Consider the following 21295-nt stretch of genomic DNA (forward strand, 5'->3'; position numbering starts at 1 on the left):
TAGAATGGAAGCAGAATGTGGACTCCAGAGGGAAGGTCTGACCTGGCCTTACTGTAGATGGAGAGCTCTCGGGGATGGGACAGCAGCGCCCGATGGCAGGCACAGGAAGAGGGAGGGAAGTCCACGGTTGGGGTGGAATCGCGGAGCTGCCAGGAAGCCTAGCTCCCTACCCTTCTTCATTAATGACAGGGAAGAAGCTGCAACTTCTCCTGGGAACACAGCAGGCCGAGGGGCCTGAGAGGCTGGGTGGAGCTCAAGTGGGAGCCGAAAGCGTTGTTAGCTCTGGCGGCCAGCTCGCCCTGCAACCCTGCCTCCTGCTCCCTCCCTCCCTCTCCCCTTCTCCCTCTCCCTCCCTCCCTCTTTCCCTCTCCCCCTCCCACAGGGTCTCTGGTGGGGACTACAACTCCCGGGGTGCGCCGCGCTGGCCTTCGCACCATGCCCCTCCTCCCGCACCATCCCATCCCCATCCCCATCCCCCGCCTCCAGTCCCGGACCTGCTGCAGCTGAGCTGGGGGAGCAGGGGTGTGGTGGGGAGGGGAGCGGGGCTGGCGACCCAGGAGGCGGCGGGGCCGCCGCAGCCTCTCCCCACCAGGCAGCCTCGGATCCCACTGGACACTGAGGGCACACCGACCGCGCCTCTAGAGTCACGCCGCCTCTCCCCTCTTCTCTAGACTTCTTTCCCATCCTTCTCGCCTTCACCCTTCCCACCCTTCCCTGGGTTCCGGACCGCCGCCCTCTCTTCACTCCCGGACCGGCCCTTCTCGGCGCCTCTCTTCTCTAGGGAGATGCGATGAGCCGGTGCCCCCGCGTCCTCATCGCCGTCCCGGGCACGGTGCCCGTCCAGTGCCCGTGGTGGGGAGGGAGCACTCCGGGGCCCCTCCGTGACGCCCCTCCCTTGACCCCCTCCTCAGCTGGAGTCCCTGGGCCATGCCCCAGGGGACCCAGCCAGGGGGTGGGGTCTAGAGCGAGGGGGGTGGAGAGGAGGAAGGACGGGGCCTCGGGCGCCTCTGAGATGCTCCCAAGCGTCAGGGGGTGCCGAGCGAGGCTCAGGCAACCGGGCGGCAGGCATGATGCCCTCGCCTAGTGATTCCAGCCGCTCGCTGACTAGCCGGCCCAGCACCCGGGGCCTTACCCACCTCCGCCTCCACCGACCCTGGCTGCAGGCTCTGCTCACGCTGGGGCTGGCTCAGGTGCTCCTGGGCATCCTGGTGGTCACCTTCAGCATGGTGGCCTCATCTGTCACCACCACCGAGAGCGTCAAGAGATCCTGCCCGTCTTGGGCTGGATTCTCGGTGAGTTGGGTGCACAGCTGTTGGGTGGGGGAGGCTCCTCGGGCCCCACCCCTCCACACCAGCTGCCAGTCCAAATCCTGGCCTCTCCTCCCTCTCCTGGTCCTCCTCCTCCTTACAGAGCTGGGTGCACCCTGTGGTGAGGGGCTCACTCAGGTGCCTCCCCTGTCAGGCTGAGCCTGTGCCCACTCTATCCCCAGCTGGCGTTTTCCGGGGTGGTTGGCATTGTGTCTTGGAAGCGGCCGTTCACTCTAGTGGTAGGTGCCAGGGTCTGATGCCCACGGGGAGGCAGGTGCCTAGCACCTGAGGGGATGCCTATTTATGCCCTCGAAAAGGGAACTGACTCTCCCATTCACGCTGTCCAGGCACAAATGTCTGTGAGGGAGGGTGGCTCCATCTGCGGTAGAGTGTACTCTTGGGGTCCCAGCCCTGAGTCTGTGCCCTGTTTCCCCCAGATTTCCTTCTTCTCCTTGCTTTCGGTGCTCTGTGTCATGCTCAGCATGGCTGGCTCTGTTCTCTCCTGTAAAAACGCTCAGCTGGCCCGAGACTTCCAAGAATGCATCTTGGTGAGATTTGAGGAAAGAGAGCCTGAGAGTGCTGGTTGGGGGAGGTGCGCAGGACAACCTGGGCTTGTCCTGATTCAGGCTGCCTCACCCTCTCCACTCCCACTCAGGACGGAAAGGTCTGTGTGTGCTGCCCTCCTGTTCCTCTACTGCGGCCCTGTCCAGAGTCAGGGCAGGAACTGAAAGTTGCCCCTAACTCCACCTGTGATGAAGCCCGAGGGGCCCTCAAGGTGAGCAGGCACCCGCCCCCCCACCTCCGCCATTCCTTCCTCTCCCGCCATCTTCCTGGTTCTCACCCTTCTGCCTCCTCCTGGAGTCCTCACAGGCCCCGAGTATGTGGGATTTACTCCACCCCAGGCTCCTCTCACATCCCTCTCTCTCTTGCCTTCCCCAGAACTTGCTCTTTAGCGTCTGTGGGCTCACGGTTTGTGCCGCCATAATCTGTACTCTCTCTGCTATTGTTTGCTGCATCCAAATCTTCTCCCTGGACCTTGTGCACACGGTGAGTGGGGAGCCGGGGTCAAGACTGAGAAGGTAGGATGCGAGCAGGGTGTGTGCTGGGATTGGGCTTGAGGGGTGATGGTTACAGTGCTGGCTTTTGAGCAGCAGGGGCTGTGGGTCACCTGTTCGGCATGTCTGTTGCAGGGATATTTAGGGGGTCCAAAGGAGGGTGAGGAGGGAAATGACAGGGAGTAAGAGAAGTATGTGATGCCAGTCTGGGGGCATTGAAGAGTGGGACTAAAAGTTGGGCGGAGTCAGGAAGGTCTTAGATGGGGGTGGGGATAATGGGTTGATGTTCTGGTGGGGACAGAGAACAGATAGTGATTCTGAGTGCAGAAAGGTCCATGTAGAGGAGAACTTTCTAGATGGGCAGGGCAAGAGCTGAAGGTCCTCGGCTGGGACAGGGTTAGAGGAGGAACTGGTTTGGCAAAGGGGCCAGAACTGAGCTTCTTGGAGGGGGTGGGGCCAGAAAATGTAGATGAGAGAGGAGTTTGGGAGCCAAGGAGCTGTATTCCCAGAAACCAAGTTTGCTGACTTGCTTGCTCCCCAGCAGTTGGCCCCTGAGCACTCAGTCTCAGGCCCTCTGGGGCCTCTGGGCTGTACATCCTCGCCCCCAGCCCCTCTCCTACACACCATGCTGGACTTGGAGGAATTTGTACCGCCTGTGCCCCCGCCGCCCTACTATCCCCCAGAGTACACCTGCAGCTCAGAAACAGATGCACAGAGGTGAGGCCAGGTGGAATCTGTGGGGAAACTAAGGAAGGCGACTGGGGCTGAGGCCGGGGATTGGTGGGGAGGGATCTTTTTGGAATAGGAGTTCTTTCCCAGGCTTTGACCCTCTCCCTCATCCTGCCAGCATCACCTACAATGGCTCCATGGACAGCCCAGTGCCCCTGTATCCTACTGATTGCCCCCCTTCTTATGAGGCCGTCATGGGGCTACGAGGAGACAGCCAGGTGAGAGCAGGTTTTGGTGTGGGCTGGGGAGTCAGAAATAGAGCCTGAAAAGCTGGGTGAGCAGCTGTCACTGGATAAAGATAATACTAGTTCTCATGATCTTTATAGCACTAGCACATTCGCTGTCATCTTTGATCTGCCTGAGAGCTTGGAGAGGTGGGTGGGGTAAGAACTATGATTTCCATTTTACAGATGTGGAAACTGAGGCCCACATAAGTGACTTGAACAAAGTGACAAAGCTGGACTGGAATCTAGGTCTCCAGAGCTCTGTCCAGCCTGTGGGATGGCCTAATCAGTGTGTAGGGCTCGACCCTTGACCCTTGTGTCTTCTGCAGGCCACTCTGTTTGATCCTCAGCTTCATGATGGCTCCTGCATCTGTGAGCGAGTGGCCTCCATTGTAGATGGTGAGCAGAAAGTGGGGAGGGTGGACAAGGTCTGGGATGCCTGGGATAGCAGAGCTGGGTGTGGGGGGCAGAGGGGGAGAGATGAGACCAAGTTGGTGGTTGAGGGACAAATGAGGGCTGGGGCTTCTTGCAAACCTGGGCTTAGTTGTCTCCTCTGAGATAAAACTGGAGGCAGGATGGCCCGCAAGAGGCTGGGCCTGAGAAAAGAGGAACCGCCTGGGCCCGGCCAGGCTGGTGCTACCCGGCAGCCCCTACCACCCACAGTGTCCATGGACAGCGGGTCTCTGGTGCTGTCAGCCATCGGTGACCTCCCCGGGGGCTCCAGCCCGTCGGAGGACTCGTGCCTGCTGGAGCTGCAGGGCTCCGTGCGCTCCGTTGACTACGTGCTCTTCCGCTCTATTCAGCGCAGCCGCGCCGGCTACTGCCTCAGCCTGGACTGCGGCCTGCGGGGCCCCTTTGAGGACAGCCCCCTGCCCCGGCGGCCCCCGAGAGCTGCCCGCTCCTATTCCTGCTCTGCCCCCGAGGCCCCACCCCCGCTGGGTGCCCCCACAGCTGCCCGAAGCTGCCACCGGCTGGAGGGCTGGCCACCTTGGGTGGGACCCTGCTTCCCCGAGCTGAGGCGGCGGGTCCCCCGGGGAGGCAGCCGGCCAGCTGCAGCCCCTCCCCCCCGAGCCCCGGCTCGCCGCTTCAGCGATAGCTCAGGTTCCCTCACCCCACCGGGGCACCGGCGTCCTCAGCCGGCTCCCCGACCACCGCTGCTGCTGCCACGGTCCCACAGTGACCCGGGTATCACCACCTCCAGCGACACTGGTGAGCCGCCACAAGGTTCAGGAAAGGGCAGGCACTGGGAGTTAGAGGGCCAGTGATACCCACCAGGATTTGGGACATTGTTGAGGTCCCTGGGGAGGAAAAATGGGTGAATTCACTCCTGCAGTAGACACTTCTTATGTCACCTCCTAGAAATACATCAATAGCTTAGTGGCTAAAAGAAGAGGATTTGGTATTTGGAACGCAGTCTCACAGTTCCCAGCTTGGGCTAGTTACCTACCCTCTCCAAGCTTCAGTTTTTCACCTGTAACACAGGTATAATAACAGTACCTCACCATAGGTACTGTGGAGTTACCGAGGCGAGATGCAGGTCAAGTGCTTAGCCCTGGCACAGAAAGTGTTTGTCATTACCATTATGTGCCAGGTACTGGAGAGGCTGCAGCAGGGCACGATAGTGCCTTAGTCCCTGATTTGGTGGATCGTACCATCTAGTTGCTGGTGGACCTGAGCAGAGATGATGCCCCCTTGGTTGGGAATGGGGTGTGGAAGCTGGGCTTGAGTTCTCAGGAGGGCCGTGAGATTGGAGGGCGCATCTACTGAGCACTCCCACTCAGTCCCTGTCTCTCTCTTCCTTCTCAGCTGAATTCAGGGACCTTTATACCAAAGTGCTTGAGGAAGAAGCTGCTTCCATTTCCTCTGCAGATACAGGTGAGGCATATGGTTGGTGCCCAGGGGGCAGTGGGTAGGGGAGTAATGCCTGGCCTTTTCTGCACCTCCCATTCCACCCACTCTCCCTCTCCCTCTCTCTGTCTCTCCAGGGCTCTGCTCTGAAGCCTGCCTCTTCCGTCTAGCCCGTTGCCCTTCCCCCAAGTTGCTACGTGCCCGCTCAGCTGAGAAACGGCACCCTGTGCCCACCTTCCAGAAGGTCCCCCTGCCCTCAGGCCCTGCACCTGCCCACTCCCTGGGGGACCTGAAGGGCAGCTGGCCAGGCCGCGGCTTGGTCACTCGTTTCCTCCAGATGTCTAGGAAGGCCCCAGACCCCAATGGGAATGGAGCCCATGGACATAAGCAGGTAGAGTGAGGGGATCCAGGGAAGACACCCAGGAAAGCCTGGTGTTTCAGGTGGGACCACACTGATGCTCTTTCCTGTGGCCCCATCTAGGTGCCCCGGAGCCCATGGGGCCGGCCAGGCCGAGAAAGCCTCCACCTTCGCAGCTGCGGCGACCTCAGCTCCGGGTCCTCCCTGAGACGCCTCCTGTCTGGCCGCAGGCTGGAGCGCGGCACCCGCCCCCACAGCCTCAGCCTCAATGGAGGCAGCCAGGAGACTGGGCTCTGACCTGGGCATCTTCCCACACTGAACAGATCCAGATGAATGCTGGGGCCACAGGCACCAGCTGGTTGGGACCAGCAGCCTCCAGCACCCCCTTGCACTGGCTGACACAAAAAGAAACCTGCTGAACACCCCCAGAAGTATCCCTTTCCCTCCTACCTCTAGGGGCTCCTGCTGCTTGCCTCTGCCCCTCCAGCCTGGGGAGACCTTCTGTCCTGCGCTGCATGGGTGTTCAGGCTGTGCGGAGAGATGCCCCTGCTTAGAGCGTTGGAGGAGGAAAATAAAGTCCTGTTCCTCCAGCATGAGAGTAACTCTCTCTGATTCACCATGGGCCCTGTGGCCAGGGCGAAGACATGTCCTGATTGTTCAAGCACAAGGGGCTGTATGCCTGTGCAATGGGGTGATGAGGCATGAAGGGTCAGAAAAATCTGGGTGGCCTCTCAGCTCTGCCACCTTTAGCTGCATGATCTTGGGCAAGTTATTTAACCTCAATTGCCTGATCCATAAAACATTGTGAGGACGAAAGTTTGTAAAGCTCTTAACACACTAAGTAAGGCTTCAATAAATTTCAATTTTCCCTTCTCTTCTGGTTCATTCTTTGTCACCATTGAAATTTATTCTAGCATCTCTCATAGTTATGAAAACTCTCAAGACGCTGGTATCTATTTCCAGCTACCACACAATATCTCTGCCCCTTTTCATAGCCAAACGTTTTTTCTCTTCCTTCCTTCCACTCTTGAACATGCATTCTCTCCTCGCCCATTCCCATCAGGCTCCTTCCCCTACCTCTCCCCAGGCACTGCTCTTTTTCTTTTTAATTATTTATTTTTGGCTGTGTTGGGTCTTCGCTGCTGCACATGGGCTTTCTCTAGTTGCAGCGAGCGGGGGCTACTCTTTGTTGCGGTGCCCAGGCTTCTCATTGCAGTGACTTCTCTTATTGCAGAGAACGGGCTCTAGGCACGCGGGCTTCAATAGTTGTGGCTCGCGGGCTCTAGAGCGCAGGCTCAGTAATTGTGGCGCACGGGCTAAGTTGCTTCGCAGCATGTGGGATCTTCCTGGACCAGGGATCGAACCTGTGTCCCCTGCGTTGGCAGGCAGATTCTTATCCACTGCACCACCAGGAAAGCCCCCAGGCACTGCTCTTGACAAATTTTTCATTAGCATAAAAGTTAGACCCACTGGCCAATTCTCTGCCTGCATTTCACTTGAACTCTAAGAAGCATTTAACCCAGATAATCAGCATCCTTCCTCTTGAATTTTTCCCTTTCTTGTCTTTGAAAACATCATACTCTCCTAATTTTTCTCCTACTTTACTGTCTTGGTATCTTGTCAGAGTTCACACCTCTGCCCAACCGCTTAACACTGGAGGGCTCCAGGGCGCTTCCCTTGGCCCTCTTCTTTTGTCTACTTCCAGTCTGTAAGTGGCCCTGTCAAGATCCATGGCTTTAAAGGCCATCTATGTGTTCATGGATAACTCTCTCCTTTACCTCTCCGTGAGCTCCAACCTCCAATTTGACATCTTTGCTTGGATATTTAATGGGCCTCTCAGACTCAAGATGGCCACAATGGAACTCTTGATTCCCACCCCAGCACCTGTTCCTCTTCCAACACCCCCCATCTCAATAAGTGGCACCATCACTCACCTAGCTGCACCTTCCATAAGCTTGGGAATCACCCTCATTTCTTCTTTCCCCTCATCTAACACATCTGATCCTACCCTGAATTCATCCATGTCTCACCAGCTACCTAGCCCTAGTCATCACCCTCTCTCCCAACCTCTTGATCTATTTCCATTCTTCCTACAATCCATTCTCCACTCAGCAAAGTGATAAGAAATCGTGTCATATTAAAGTTCTGCCTAAACGTACTGGCTTTCCACTGTATTTAGAATAATCTCCAAACTCCTTATGAAACTATGGTCAGGTACAACCTGGTCCACTCTGCTTCAGCCAGACTGCGTTGCACAAGGGCCTTTGCACGAGCTAGCTCTTCACCAACACGAAACTCGATGCCCTGTATCTGTTGCTTTCACCTAATTCGGGTCTTAGTTCCATTCTCACGTTTTTGTTGAGCACTCCCCATTCTATCATACCGCCTTGTTTTGAACACCCGTCACTAACCAAAATTACCTTGTTTTTGTTTTCTGTGTCGTCCCACAGAATGCAAGCTCCTGAGAGCAGGGGCTTGCTCATTGCACTGGATCTAACACTTAGTAGGTCCTCAACTCATTAAGTTATTAAAAGGCAGAGTGGGGCCTTGTAAGCAGCTTGGAGACTCTATGACTTTGGGGATAGCCGTGGGGCCCTACAGGAGAGGAAGCGGGTAGGGAGAGGCACTGCCCATAGATGGCGTCTGGCTGCAAGGCTTCTTGAATAATTCACCATCATAACAACCCAGCTTCAGGGAGGGAGAGTTAGGGCGCAGCCAGAACGACAAAATGAGGTAGCAGGGATTGGAGATTGGGATTCCCAACGGGGCAGTTTCTGGGCACTGAATGTTCCCTATCCTGAGGCTCCCAACGGAGGAAGTTCAAGAATCCATCTTCAATCTCCCCCAACCCTCAGAGTGTGCTGGTGAGTGTAAAACGAGGCGCATGCGCGCTTCTCCCTTCCCGCGCCCTCTTTCCGAATAGACCCCCAGATACGCTTGCGCCCTATTAGGGCTACGGCTGGTCAGCGAAAACAGTCCGTCCCCAGCACAACCAATAGGACGTGAGGAAAGGGCCTGCGTCCCGCCTCCTGACGATTCGGGGGTCTCCCTTCTTGAGCTAGGCCCCGGCCCCGCCCCGCCGGCCCCGCGGGGCTCGCGGCTGCGCGTGGTGCAGTGCAGCCTAGCTCTGCTGAGCCCCCTTCTACCGCCCCGCCCACCCCGCTTTGCAGGCTGCTCTGGGATTTCCCTTCGCCTCCGTTTGGGGCTGCTGTTTCGCTTCGCCGACGGTAGGCGTAATGGATTTTGCACTTTTGGGATCTTAACTCTCCTTTCCCTGCGTCTGCACTTCACCTTTTTATCATCATTGTTATTATTAATTGTAGGGATGGTTGTATTTTACTAATGAAGAAGAGGGGGAAATCTTCAAATCCTCTTCTACCCACTTGCTTTTTTGAGGGGTGGAGTGGAAAGAAAGTCTATGTAATTTATCCATTCTTCAATCATCCGACAGATGTTCAATGAGCACGGGACGAGCACCGGGTGCTGTGCTACGTACTGGGGATACAGACTGATCCCCGCCCTACTGGGCTTTCTCACGGACAGATCAGCAGACAAAGGAGTTAGCAGGCTACTGGGTGCTATAACTGACATTAAACCATTTGTACAATTAATTGCAAATGTAATAAGAGCTACAAAGGAGATGTAAGGGCTCCTCACACACAGGAGGAGTGTGTGTGAAAGGAGAGAATTTCTTGGAGAAAATGACATATGAGCTGAGTTCTGAAAGAAAGATGAATAGGCACTACCTAGGCTAAATGGAGGTGAAGAGTGATGCATACGAAAGAGCCTTTGGGAGGATTCTGAGGCAGAAAGGATGTAGAACAAGGGGGCCAGTCTGTGGCAGGCTGTAATTGGAGGCTGGTCTCCGTCGTGCCCCTTACAGTCTGATTCCTACACAGCAGCCAATGTGATCTTTTAAAAATATAAATCTGATGTTGTCACTTCCCTGCCCCAAAATGTCCAGTGAATTTCCATTTTGGAGCAAAATTCAGACTCCTCACTGTGGCCACCAAGGCCCTGCAGAAGAACTTGACCCCCAACCTTTTACTCCAAACTCACTGCTTATCACTGTCCCACTCACTCCTTCTGTCCAGCTTCCTTACTCCCCTTTTTTTTTTAAGATTTTTTTGTTTTGATGTGGACCATTTTTAAAGTCTTTACTGGATTTGTTACAATGTTGCTTCCGTTTTATGTTTTGGTTTTTTGGCCTCAAGACATGTGGGAATCTTAGCTCCCGCACCAGGGATTGAACCGGCACCCCCTTCATTGGAAGGCTAAGTCTTTTTTTTTATTTTTAATTTTTTTTTATTTTTGGCTGCGTTGGGTCTTTGTTGCGGTGCGCAGGCTTCTCTTGTTGCGGAGCACAGGCTCTAGGCACGTGGGCTTAGTAGTTGTGGCATGTGGGCTCAGTAGTTGTGGCTTGTGGGCTCTAGAGCACAGGCTCAGTAGCTGTGGTGCATGGACTTAGTTGCTCCACGGCATGTGGGATCTTCCCAGACCACGGCTCAGACCCGTGTCCCCTGCATTGGCAGGCGGATTCTTAGCCACTGAGCCACCAGGGAAATCCCTGGAAGGCTAAGTCTTAACCAATGGACCGCCAGGGAAATTCCCCTTCCCCTTTATTTTGTTTCATAGTTCTCATGGCCACCTGAAATTACCTGTTTTTTGTCTTCCACCACCACTAGAACATAAGCTCCATAGGGCCAGGGACTTTATAATCTTATTCATTACTGTATCTCCAGGGTCTAGAACAGTGCCTGGCACATAGTAGATGCCCAATTATGATTTGTCAAATATGTGTCTTGGGGAGCACATAGCAGGGGTGCCCAGCTCATTCAGGGGTGTCAGGAAAATGGTACTGATGGTAGGGACATTAAGGCTGAGAAGTTAATGATGAAAAAGAATAGTTATTCATTTTTTTTCAAGAGAGGAGAAGAAAATAGCATAGAGCAGAGAGGCAAGATGGAATGTGGCCTATTAGACGAAATGTGATTGGAGCATATGGTCCAAGTGGAGAGGTGAGAAATGAGACTGGAACAAAGATGCCAGGTCCCGGTAGCCCTCTTAAAAGGCAGTGTGGAGCCGTTGAAGGATTTTAGGAGGGAGAGTGGTAGCTTCAGAATTTGTATTTTAGTTAGACCATCCAGTTCTTGGTGAATGGATTGGAGGAGAAAAGTAGAGTGTAGGAGGCCAAGCAAGAGATGTTTCAGTAGCTTAGAAAAGAATAGACAGGGAGAAGGGTACAGGGAAAGGACAGAGTCAAGGATGAGCCCCAGGTTCTGTGAGGAAGAGGTTCTATTCATGGGGAAAAAAAACACAGGAGGAAGAGTGGGTTTGGCTGGAGGAGATGATGCTCTCATGATGGTCCTGCTGAAGTGTCTGTGAGACACCCAGAGGAAAGGTCTGGAGGGCAGAGTCACATCACAGAGTCCATCCCAGGAGAAGGATTGGGATTGGAAGTGGAGATTGTGGAACCAGAAAACAGCTAGAAGGTTAGTCAAAGCCATGGATTATCTCTGTGGAGAGAGCATGACGTATGAGAAGAGAAGGCCTAGGACAAAACCCTAAGGAACAGACAGAAAGAGGACACGAAGCCTGCAAAAGAAAAGGAACAGCCAAAGAAGTGGGAGGACATCCAAAGCAGCACAGTGTGGAGTCATGAAAACAAAAGAGAGTGCTTCTAGGAGGTAAAAAGTCCAGTCGAATAAGGGCTGAGCAGGGACTTTCCTGGTGGCGCAGTGGTTAGGAATCCACCTGCCAATGCAGGGGATGCGGGTTTGAGCCCTGGTCCGGGAAGATCACACATGCCACAGAGTGCCACAACTACTGAGCCTGTGCGCCACAACTACTGAGCCTGCGAGCCACAACTACTGAAGCCCCTGTGCCTAGAGCCTATGCTCCGCAATAAGAGAAGCCACCGCAATGAAAAGCCCATGCACCGCAACGAAGAGTAGCCCCCACTCGACGCAACTAGAGGAAGACTGCACGCAGCAACAAAGACCCAACGCAGACCGAAATAAATAAATAAATAAATTTATATTAAAAAAAAAAAGGCTGAGCACTATTCATTGGACTTAGCAACAGAGGGATCATTAGTGACCTTGGCAAGAGCAGTTTTGGAGCCAGGAGGGCCCAGTATCAGCCCGTGGAGTGTAGGAAGTGGAGAGAGGTGTAGCAACTCATTCCAGAGGTTTGGCTCTGAGTAATATTACATGCATTGTTGCATGAAATCATCATAACAACCCATGAGGCAAGAGTTTTGGAGATGAGAAAACTGAAGCTCTGAGAAGTCAAGAAACTTCCCAATATCTCAGTTCTAGTGAGAAATGAAGCAAGGATTTCAATCCTGTATAATCACTCGGGTGTTCATGCTGAAACACCCTTCCTTATTGCCTCTTCTTGAGGGGAACAGGAGAGAAATGGTGGCGGCTGGAGGGAGCAAGGGTGGAGGTAGAGGCCTCGCACAGAAGACTCCTTCTACTGTACCTGGAGGGAAGAAACGAAGCCTGGATAACAATAACAGTAATAATTCCAGCCATCTATATGGAATTTTACAGTTCACAAGGAACATCTCAGATTTTTTTTGTGTGTGTGGCTGCGTTGGGTCTTTGTTGCTGCGCGCAGGCTTTCTCTAGTTGTGGTGAGTGGGGGCTACTCTTCCTTGTGGTACAGGGCCTTGTCATTGCAGTGGCTTCTCTTGTTACAGAGCACAGGCTCTAGGCGTGTGGGCTCAGTAGTTGTGGCTCGCGGGCTCTAGCGCGCAGGCTCAGTAGTTGTGGCTCATGGACTTAGTTACTCCACAGCATGTGGGATCTTCCCGGACCAGGGCTCAAACCCCTGTCCCCTGCATTGGTAGGTGGATTCTTAACCACTGCACCACCGGGGAAGTCCCTTCTCAGATACTGTTATCTTCAATGAGCCTCATTACAACCCTGCATGGGAAGCTCAGAACAATAAGGAATGTGCGAGCAGGCTCACAGTTGTTCAGTATTTGAATCATACTTCCTGTTGCCTCCACCAAATCGCCTTAGTTAGGTCTCACTCTCACTGTAATAGTCTTGTTCAGAGTTAACTTCATTCTTCCTGAAGTTCACCACTCCTTTGCTTCAAACCACACCAAGGACAGTCTCTGAAACACTGACAAGCAGGACCTTAAACAGCGAGAAGGTGCAGTTGGTACCTTAACCCATTCATTCATTCAGTAAACTTGAGCCCCGATTCTGTGCTTGTCTCTAAGTGAAGAGTTTTAAAGTTTCAGAGAAATATTAACCATGAGATTTGCCCTGTGACCATTTATAAACTTACAGAAGACTAAAAATATGCAACTGAAATATCTGGGAGGCTGTATGACATGATGGCTAAGAGCTGCTTGGGCTTCAGGGTAGGACAGACCTGAATTTAGGCTTGACTCTGCCACTCACTTGACCTAAGTCAGTTTTCTCATCTGTAACATGGGGTTGTCAGGCTAATGCATGTAATAAGCACTCATGAAAGATTGGCTGTTGGTATCTTGAGAAAAATTATATGGGAGCATGTGAGGTACAAATACTTTCCATTTGCACTGGGCTTTACAAGTATGCTATGGTTATTGTTTAAGAGTTGGTTAATCAGGGACTTCCCTGGTGGTCCAGTGGCTAAGGCTCCGTGCTCCCAATGCAGAGGGCCCAGGTTCAATTCCTGGTCAGGGAACTAGATCCCATATCCTGCAACTAAGTTTCCGCATGCCGCAACGAAGATCCCACGTGCTGCAACTAAGACCCAGCACAGCCAAATAAATAAATATTTTTTTAAAAGAGTTGGTTAATCAAACTAACTTTATTGCCGTAATCAATAAATCAATTGCCCGAGAAACAAGTCATTTGATGTCAGTAATCAGGAGGAGTGGTGTATCTTCAGATCAGAAACCAGAGCTGAAAGGACAGGTTCCAGGTTGACTGGTAAGGTTTATCCATTCATTCATCTCTTGAGTATTTTTTGAGCACCTACTCTGCTATGCATGGCATAAGAGTGTCTCTCTTTGACTTGACCATGGAGGTGACAGTGGGACTGGGAAGGAGGCACCCTCCTTGGGGAGTTGATCTGAGACCCAAAGAGCAAGGAGCCCGTGACATGGTACTTGCCAGGCTCCAGGGCTGGAGTTTGCTATCTGAGCCAAGCCTACAGCTTGTCACAGGGCTGGCTGAAGTGGGATCAGAACTCTTGTGCTGGGTCAGCCAAACTATTTTTGTATTTCTGCTTTTCGCTTATATTTATTTCCCAGTTGTTCTCCCTTGGTGTTTAGCTAAGTCTTTTAAAAGTGCTGTGCAAGGGCTTCCCTGGTGGCACAGTGGTTGAGAGTCTGCCTGCCGATGCAGGGGACACGGGTTCATCTGGGAGGATCCCACATGCCGCGGAGCGGCTGGGCCCGTGAGCCATGGTCGCTGAGCCTGCGCGTCCGGAGCCTGAGCTCCGCAACAGGAGAGGCCACAGCAGTGAGAGGCCCGCGTACCGCAAAAAAAAAAAAAAGTGCTGTGCAGGGACTTCCCTGGCGAGCAGTGGTTAAGGCTCCGCACTTCCACTGCAGGGACACAGGTTCGATCCCTGGTCGGGGAACTAAGATCCCACATGCCTTGCAGCACGGCCAAAAAAAATACAAAATAAAATAAAAGTGCTGTGCAAAGGAGACCGAGGAACGCATTTGTGCCCACCTAGTACGTCCCTAGTGGCTACTGCAACCTGGGCGTTTTAGGTGACTCCCCTAAGGGCAGTGGTTCTCAGTCACCCCCTAGCGGGCATTTTGGAAACGTCTCTTTAGTGGAGACCAGGATTAGGAGGCACTTTGAGGATTTAGTGGAAGGACAGGAAAGGTAGACCATCTATAACATGGAGGACAGTCCTGCACAAAGAAGAATTGTCTCTCATTCTACTTGACTTTGGGATGTTCTGCTCAACAATATATGCAAAGGGCTTCCCTGGGGGCTCAGTAGTTAAAAATCCGCCTGCCAATGCAGGGGACACAGGTTCGTGCCCTGGTCCGGGAAGATCCCACATGCCACAGAGCAACTAAGCCCGTGTGCCACAACTACTGAGCCTGCGCTCTAGAGCCTGCGAACCACAGCTACTGAGCCCACGTGCCACAACTACTGAAGCCCGCACGCCTAGAGCCCGTGCTCTGCAACAAGAGAAAACCCCACTCACCGCAACTAGAGAGAGCCCATGCACAGCAACAAAGACCCAATGCAGGCAAATAAATAAATAAATTTATTAAAACAAAAAAAAAACAACAACAACAACAACAACAACAATGTATGCAAATATAAAATCAAATATAAATCAGCAGGACTTCATTAATAATGCAGAAAAGTTTTACAAGGTGTTTTTTTGTTTTTTGGAACAGCCCAATAATTTAGGAGGAGATCATTATGGAGAAGGAAGCTTAAATAAAATACATTGTCTTGACATTATTGCATCTGTCTACTCAGTGTATTAGAGCACTTCCAGCTATGCAATATACTTCGTTTAAAAGAGTTTCAATGCAGTAGCGTACCTGCAAAAGCAATGAACCAACTGCAAACATGTAATAAAAGTAAAGTTTTTTACTAGCTTCATTGAGGTGTAATTTACATACTATAAAAGTTTCTCCTTTTAAGTGTACAGTTCAATGATTTTGAGTAAATTTACAGAGTTTTGCAACAGTTAATCTCCATTCCCACTCCAGCCCCAGACAAGCACTAATCTATTTTCTGTCTCTACAGATTTGCTTACTCTGGAATTTCATATAAATGGAATCACACAATGTGTGGTCTTTTTGTCTGGCTTCTTTCACTTAACATGATGTTTCTGAGGTACATTCATATCGTAGCATGTATCAGCATTTTGTTCCTTTTTATTGCTGAATAGTATTCCATTTAATGAAATACCACTATTTGTGTATTTATTCACCAGCTGATGGACATTTAGTTTGTTTCCATAAATAACGCTGCTGTAAATATTCATGTGCGAGTCTTCGGGTGGACAAATGTTTTCATTTCTTTTAAGGAGATACCTAGAAATGGAGTTGCTGGGTCACATGGTAACTCTATGTTTAACATTTTGAGAAACTGCCAAACCGTTTTCCAAAGTGGCTGCACCACTTTACATTCCCACGGTAACCTATGAGCGTTCTAATTTCTGCACATCCTTGCTAACACTTGTTATTGTCTGTCTTTTTGATCATAGCCATCCTAGTGCCTATGAGGTGGTATCTCATAGTGTTGGGTTTTTTTGCGGTATGTGGGCCTCTCACTGCTGTGGCCTCTCCCGTTGCGGAACACAGGCTCCGGACGCGCAGGCTCAGCGGCCGTGGCTCACGGGCCCAGCCGCTCCGCGGCATGGGGGTTCCTCCCGGACCGGGTCACGAACCCGCGTCCCCTGCATCGGGAGGCAGACTCCCAACCACTGCGCCACCAGGGAAGCCCATCATAGTGGTTTTGATTTGCGTTTCCTTAATGACTGATGTTGTCAAGCATCTTTTCATGCGCTTGTTGCCCATTTTTATATTATCTTTGGAGAAATATCTATTCAAGTCCTTTGCCCATTTTTTAATTGGGTTATCTTCTAATTACTGAGTTATAAGAGTCCTTTATATATTTTGGATACTAGGCCTCTATCAGAGATATGATTTGAAAGTATTTTATCCCATTTTGTGGGATGTCTTTTCACTTTCTTGATGACATCCTTTGAAACACAAACACTTTTCATTTTGATGAAGTCCAATTTATCTTTTTTTTCTTCTGTCATTTGTGTTTTGGAATCATAAATAAGAAACCATTGTCTAAAGAGATTCTGAACTTAAGCTATAAGACGATGAGACTTCTGGGAACCTTGGGAGGAAGTAATAGTATTTACATGTGGGAGGGACATGACTTATGGGAAGCCAGGGGACGGACTATGGCAGATTGCCTCCTAGATGGCCCCCAAATGATCCCCACCTCCTGGTGTTTACACCTTTATTTAGCCCCTCTGCCCCCCACACATCTGTATAGAAGACCTGTGTAACCAATAGGCTATTGTGAAAATGATAATGTGTGACTCCTGAGGCTAGGACCTTGTGGCTTCCGCCTTACAATCTCTTAGATCACTCACTGGAGAGGAATCCAGCTGCCATGTTGTGAGGACACTCAAGCAGCCCTATGAATTATTCCACATGGTAGGGAACTGAGGCCTTCTGCCAACAGCCAGCCCCAGTTCACCACCTATGTTAGTGGCTTAACTTGGAAGCAGAGCCTCAGCCCAGTCAAGCCTACTACAGATGATAGCAGCCCTGACCAACATCTTGGCTACAGTCTTTTGAGAAGCCTCAAGTCTGAACCATCCAGATGAGCCACTCCTGAATTCCTTACCCACAGAAACTATGTGAGAAAACAAGTGTTTGTTGTTGCCTAAAACAAAAGAAAAAGAAACCACTGGCTAATCCAAGGTCACAAAGATTTACTCCTAGCCTTCCTTCTTCCAGAAAATTAAGCATTTTAGCTCTTACATTTAAGTCTGTGATCCATTTTGCTTTGATTTTTGATTATGGAGTGAGGTAAGGGTCTACGTTTATCTTTTTTTAAAAAAATAAATTTATTTATTTATATATATATTTTTTTAATTTTTGGCTGCTTTGGGTCTTCATTGCTGCACACAGGCTTTCTCTAGTTGCGGTGAGTGGGGTTTTCTCTTGTTGCGGAACACAGGCTCTAGGCGCACGGGCTTCAGTAGTTGTGGCATGTGGGCTCAGTAGTTGTGGCTTATGGGCTCTAGAGTGCAGGCTCAGTAGTTGTGGCACACGGGCTTAGTTGCTCCGCGGCATGTGGGATCTTCCCGGACCAGGGCTCGAACCTTTATCCCCTGCATTGGCAGGCGGATTCTTAACCACTGCACCACCAGGGAAGTCCCTAAGTTTGTCTTTTTGCATGATATCCAGTCATCTCAGCGCCATTTGTTGAAAAGACTGTCCTTTTCCTTACTGAATTGCTAAGGCCTAGAATCAAATAGTGAATTTGTGAAGACATGTGGAATGCACTGAATCTTATTCATAAAGATTGACTTTTAAGCATTTTGTTTTATCATATATTTTATGTTTTTGCAGCACAATAATAATTACGTATTGTAAAAATGACATATGATGAAACTTACATATTGAAATTATTAATTCATGGGCTGTTTTTGCTTCTGTTAAATCCTAATTTATTCCATTTAGGTTAGTACATATCTGACTATTTTATAATGTCTTGTAGGTAATCATGCCTAAGCATTTACTTATTGAAAACATATTTTGCTATAAAAAATAGTCCCATTATCTTTCCTTTATATGCCAATTAAGGCAACTATATTGATTCTCTTAAATTATGTGTGTAGGTAAGTCATATTATCTATAGGTTCATTTCAGGATAGTAGAGAGTATGTGAGGAAATACTTTTTATGAAAAGGGGTGCTCAGGCTGTTGGGCTGAGATCTCCCAGGACAGGGAGAGTGAAGCTTGGGAAGAGAGGCAGACCTGCCTCTCCCCAGCTGAAAATCAATCCATCTTGCCCAACCTGGGAGCCCTGGATTCTGTTTCATTATTGACAAGTTATCCCCTGACCAATGCCTTTGAAGAACACAGATCCAGAAATGTTGCCACGTAGCCATCACTTCAGAAGCCAACTTGGGCTTAATTTTTTTTTTTTTTTTTTTTTTTTTTTTGCGGAACGCGGGCCTCTCACCGTTTTGGCCTCTCCCATTGCGGAGCACAGGCTCCGGACGCGCAGGCTCAGCGGTCATGGCTCACGGGCCCAGCTGCTCCGCGGCATGTGGGATCCTCCCGGACCGGGTCACGAACCCGCGTCCCCTGCATCGGCAGGCGGACTCTCAACCACTGCGCCACCAGGGAAGCCCGGGCTTCATTTTGAGCAGGTAAAACACGTGTAGAAAACATGGGACGATTTTAAAACAATACAAAACAGACGCTGCAGACCAGCACAGCAGCTTTTGAAAATAACCGGCAGCTAATGTAGCATTTGGCACACTGGAGGCACTCATCAAATGTGTCATTTGTGTCATAGGACCCTGGATACAAATCTTATCGGACGCAAGTCCGTGTGCCCAACGCATAGTGAGGCCAAACAATACCACAACGTCGGAGTTTAGAGAGAAAAAGATTTATTGCAGGGCCGTGCAAGGAGACGGGTGGCTTATGCCTTAAAAACCCGAACTCCCGGAAAGAAAGCTTTCAGCAAAGCTCATTTATAGGAAAGGTGAGGGAGGGCTGTGGTTAGTTGTTGCAGACTTCTTTGGTGTCAGATCCTTTGTTCTTGAGGTCAGGTCACGGTCAGGTCACAGCATTCCTGTAAACCTCCACCGAAACAAATGTTATTCTCTATTCTGATGAGAAAGGGCAAGGTCCCAAAGGCTCAACCTTTACTCTCTGAGGTCCAGGCCCTGGCTAAAGGAGGGGGTCCTTGTGAGGGCCAGTTACCCTGCCGGGAGCGTTGGTGCAGCACCCAGTATGGGTCTTACTGCCAGTGCCCAGGCCCTGCTGAAGAGGCAGATCTCAGCTGGCGGCACCCTCAGGGCCAGGTCCCCAGACCCTGCCCAGCCATCATCACTGAGGGAGCCAGGCGCCCAGGGACCCAGCCGGCCCTCAGGCTTTTCATTTACACTGGAGAGAATGATTTGTATAGAATTGATAGGAATACATGTTGTAGCAAATACCAGTCAGGTGAATTCCCAGCTCACAACGATTGCCCTTCTTTGAGAATAGCCCCAACCACAGAGGTGGACCTCAAATAATGATGTGCAGTGTCCTTGCAGCTTAACCCTGACCTCTGGCCACCTCCTAGCGGGAGACAACTGATCTAAGCTGTACCAGTCTTAGAAATGTGAAGGGAGAAACTGAAGCTGGTTGAAGCTGTTAGCTTTTTTTAAAAATTTATTTTAATTAATTAATTAATTTAAATTTTTGGCCGCATTGGGTGTTCGTTGCTGCACGCAGGCTTTCTGTAACTGCGGAGAGCGGGGCTCTTCGTTGCGGTGCACAGGCTTCTCATTGCAGTGGCTTCTCTTGTTGTGGAGCACGGGCTCTAGGCGTGCGGGCTTCAGTAGTTGCAGCACGCAGGCTCAGTAGTTGTGGCTCGCGGGCTCTAGAGCGTAGGCTCAGTAGTTGTGGTGCACGGGCTTAGTTGCTCCGTGGCATGTGGGATCTTCCCAGAGCAGGGATCGAACCCATGTCCCCTGCATTGGCAGGCGGATTCTTAACCATGATGCTACCAGGGAAGTCCCTGAAGCTGTTACCTTAATGGCAGTGTCCATATACTGCAGTTGCTGAGGCCTCCATGGCCTGGGACCCATGGAGACCGCCGCTGCCATTAGGCTGCACAGGGGGGGATGGGGCAGAGGTTTGCTGCTGCTTTGAGGCCTGGACCTGGCCAGTGGGTGGCTGTGGTGAGGGCTTGTAGCTCTGCGGGACACAGCCCTCAGCTTGTCCCCGGGGCACCCCAGCTCACCCGCTGGCCCCGCGGCTGCAGGGCCTGGAGGGTCCCGGCGAGAAGGCCGAGATCTGCCTCGGCCTAACCCACTCTCTGCTGAGAGGACCACTGCCAGGCTGACTGTTGGTGGAGCGGGACCTTTAACCGTGGCGCTCAGGGTCTCGGGCTAACAGCCGCGAGCTGAGGGGCCATGTGCCCGCCCCGCCTCATTACAAATCCAGGTTCCACAGCTGAGTAGTCAAGCGACTTAGGGCAGCTTCATGACCTTTCAGAGTCTTAGGTTCCTCATCTCTAAAATGGGGAAAATAATAGTATCTGCCACATGAGAATAAAATGAGACTATGAGCATAAAGTAGCACAGAATAAGTACTCAATAAATATTATTAGCCCTTATTATAACCAACTTTATTTAGAAAATAAAATATAAAAGTCTCAAGGGCAAACCACATTGTGAGAGAAGAAACAGGACACTCACAAACTCTGTGCCTGCAGAGGGAAACAGGGAGGGGGGTGGGGCTCTAAGGCCAACAGAGCACATAGCACAGGGAGATCAGGTCTGTGCTTTGTGACCACCTAGAGGGGTGGGATAGGGAGGGTGGGAGGGAGACGCAAGGGGGAGGGGATATGGGGATATGTGTATATGTATAGCTGATACTCTTTGTTATACAGCAGAAACTAACACACCATTGTAAAGCAATTATACTCCAATAAAGATGTTAAAAAATAAACAAAGCCAACAGAGGAGGTAGGGGCAAATGTAGTATGTACTTAATATCCATAAATATTTGTGGAGTGAGTGAACTAGAGGGAAGTAAGATCACCTGCCCTCTTCCCAAGAACAAGCCCTGTGCAGCATTTCCTGGAAAAACAGGAAGTCTAGATGGGGCCGATTTGACATAGTGATGATGGTTCAATTCAATGCAACAAGCTGGCACCTACCCACCCTGTGCCAGGTCTTCTACTTAGAACGAGTAAGCCATTCCTTTGGGGAGCTCCAAGCTCCTTCCATAAACACAGCCCTAACTTGTTGCAGTATTTGGTGCCAAGCAGTGTGCTAGACACACATTATCATACTTCCACCTCACAACAATTTTGTGAGATAGGAGTTATCTCTCCCCTTTTATAGACGGGAAACAGAGGCTTAGAGTGATTAAGTAATTTATTGAAGGTCAAACAGCCAGTAAGTGGTAGAGCCAGGATTCAAACCAAGCTCGTCTCACTGAGACTGTATTCAGTATAGTCTATATTCAGTATAGTCTCAGTGAGACTATAGCTCCTATAAGGCTACAGGAACCTAGAAGAAGAA

General features: G+C 50.9%; 1 protein-coding gene across 4 annotated transcripts; it reads left to right on the forward strand.

The window, feature by feature from the left end:
- Positions 1 to 67: 67 nt before the first annotated feature.
- Positions 68 to 6394, forward strand: ENTREP3 (endosomal transmembrane epsin interactor 3). Of its 4 annotated transcripts, none has more exons than XM_033857494.2 (12): positions 68 to 1292; positions 1490 to 1546; positions 1745 to 1855; positions 1963 to 2082; positions 2247 to 2354; positions 2904 to 3079; positions 3210 to 3309; positions 3645 to 3714; positions 3979 to 4524; positions 5122 to 5190; positions 5301 to 5554; positions 5645 to 6394. In XM_033857494.2, exons 1-12 carry the CDS (start codon positions 1068 to 1070, stop codon positions 5816 to 5818), a joined length of 2010 nt encoding a protein of 669 aa, XP_033713385.1. In that variant the 5' UTR covers positions 68 to 1067; the 3' UTR covers positions 5819 to 6394. The 4 variants fall into 4 exon arrangements, with proteins under 4 accessions (XP_033713385.1, XP_033713386.1, XP_073662709.1 ...); XM_033857495.2 differs by having other exon boundaries at positions 2907 to 3079; XM_073806608.1 differs by lacking the exon at positions 1490 to 1546.
- Positions 6395 to 21295: the final 14901 nt, after the last annotated feature.

This window comes from Tursiops truncatus, chromosome 1, assembly GCF_011762595.2.
Source record: "Tursiops truncatus isolate mTurTru1 chromosome 1, mTurTru1.mat.Y, whole genome shotgun sequence".
Classification (NCBI taxonomy): domain Eukaryota; kingdom Metazoa; phylum Chordata; class Mammalia; order Artiodactyla; family Delphinidae; genus Tursiops; species Tursiops truncatus.

Excerpts from the sequence above, each read along its gene's own strand:
- ENTREP3 (XM_033857494.2), top strand. The coding sequence starts at position 1,068 with ATGATGCCCTCGCCTAGTGATTCCAGCCGCTCGCTGACTAGCCGGCCC. Across the intron at positions 2,355-2,903 it reads CCCTGGACCTTGTGCACACG|CAGTTGGCCCCTGAGCACTC; the intron begins GTGAGTGGGGAG and ends CTTGCTCCCCAG. Across the intron at positions 3,715-3,978 it reads AGTGGCCTCCATTGTAGATG|TGTCCATGGACAGCGGGTCT; the intron begins GTGAGCAGAAAG and ends TACCACCCACAG.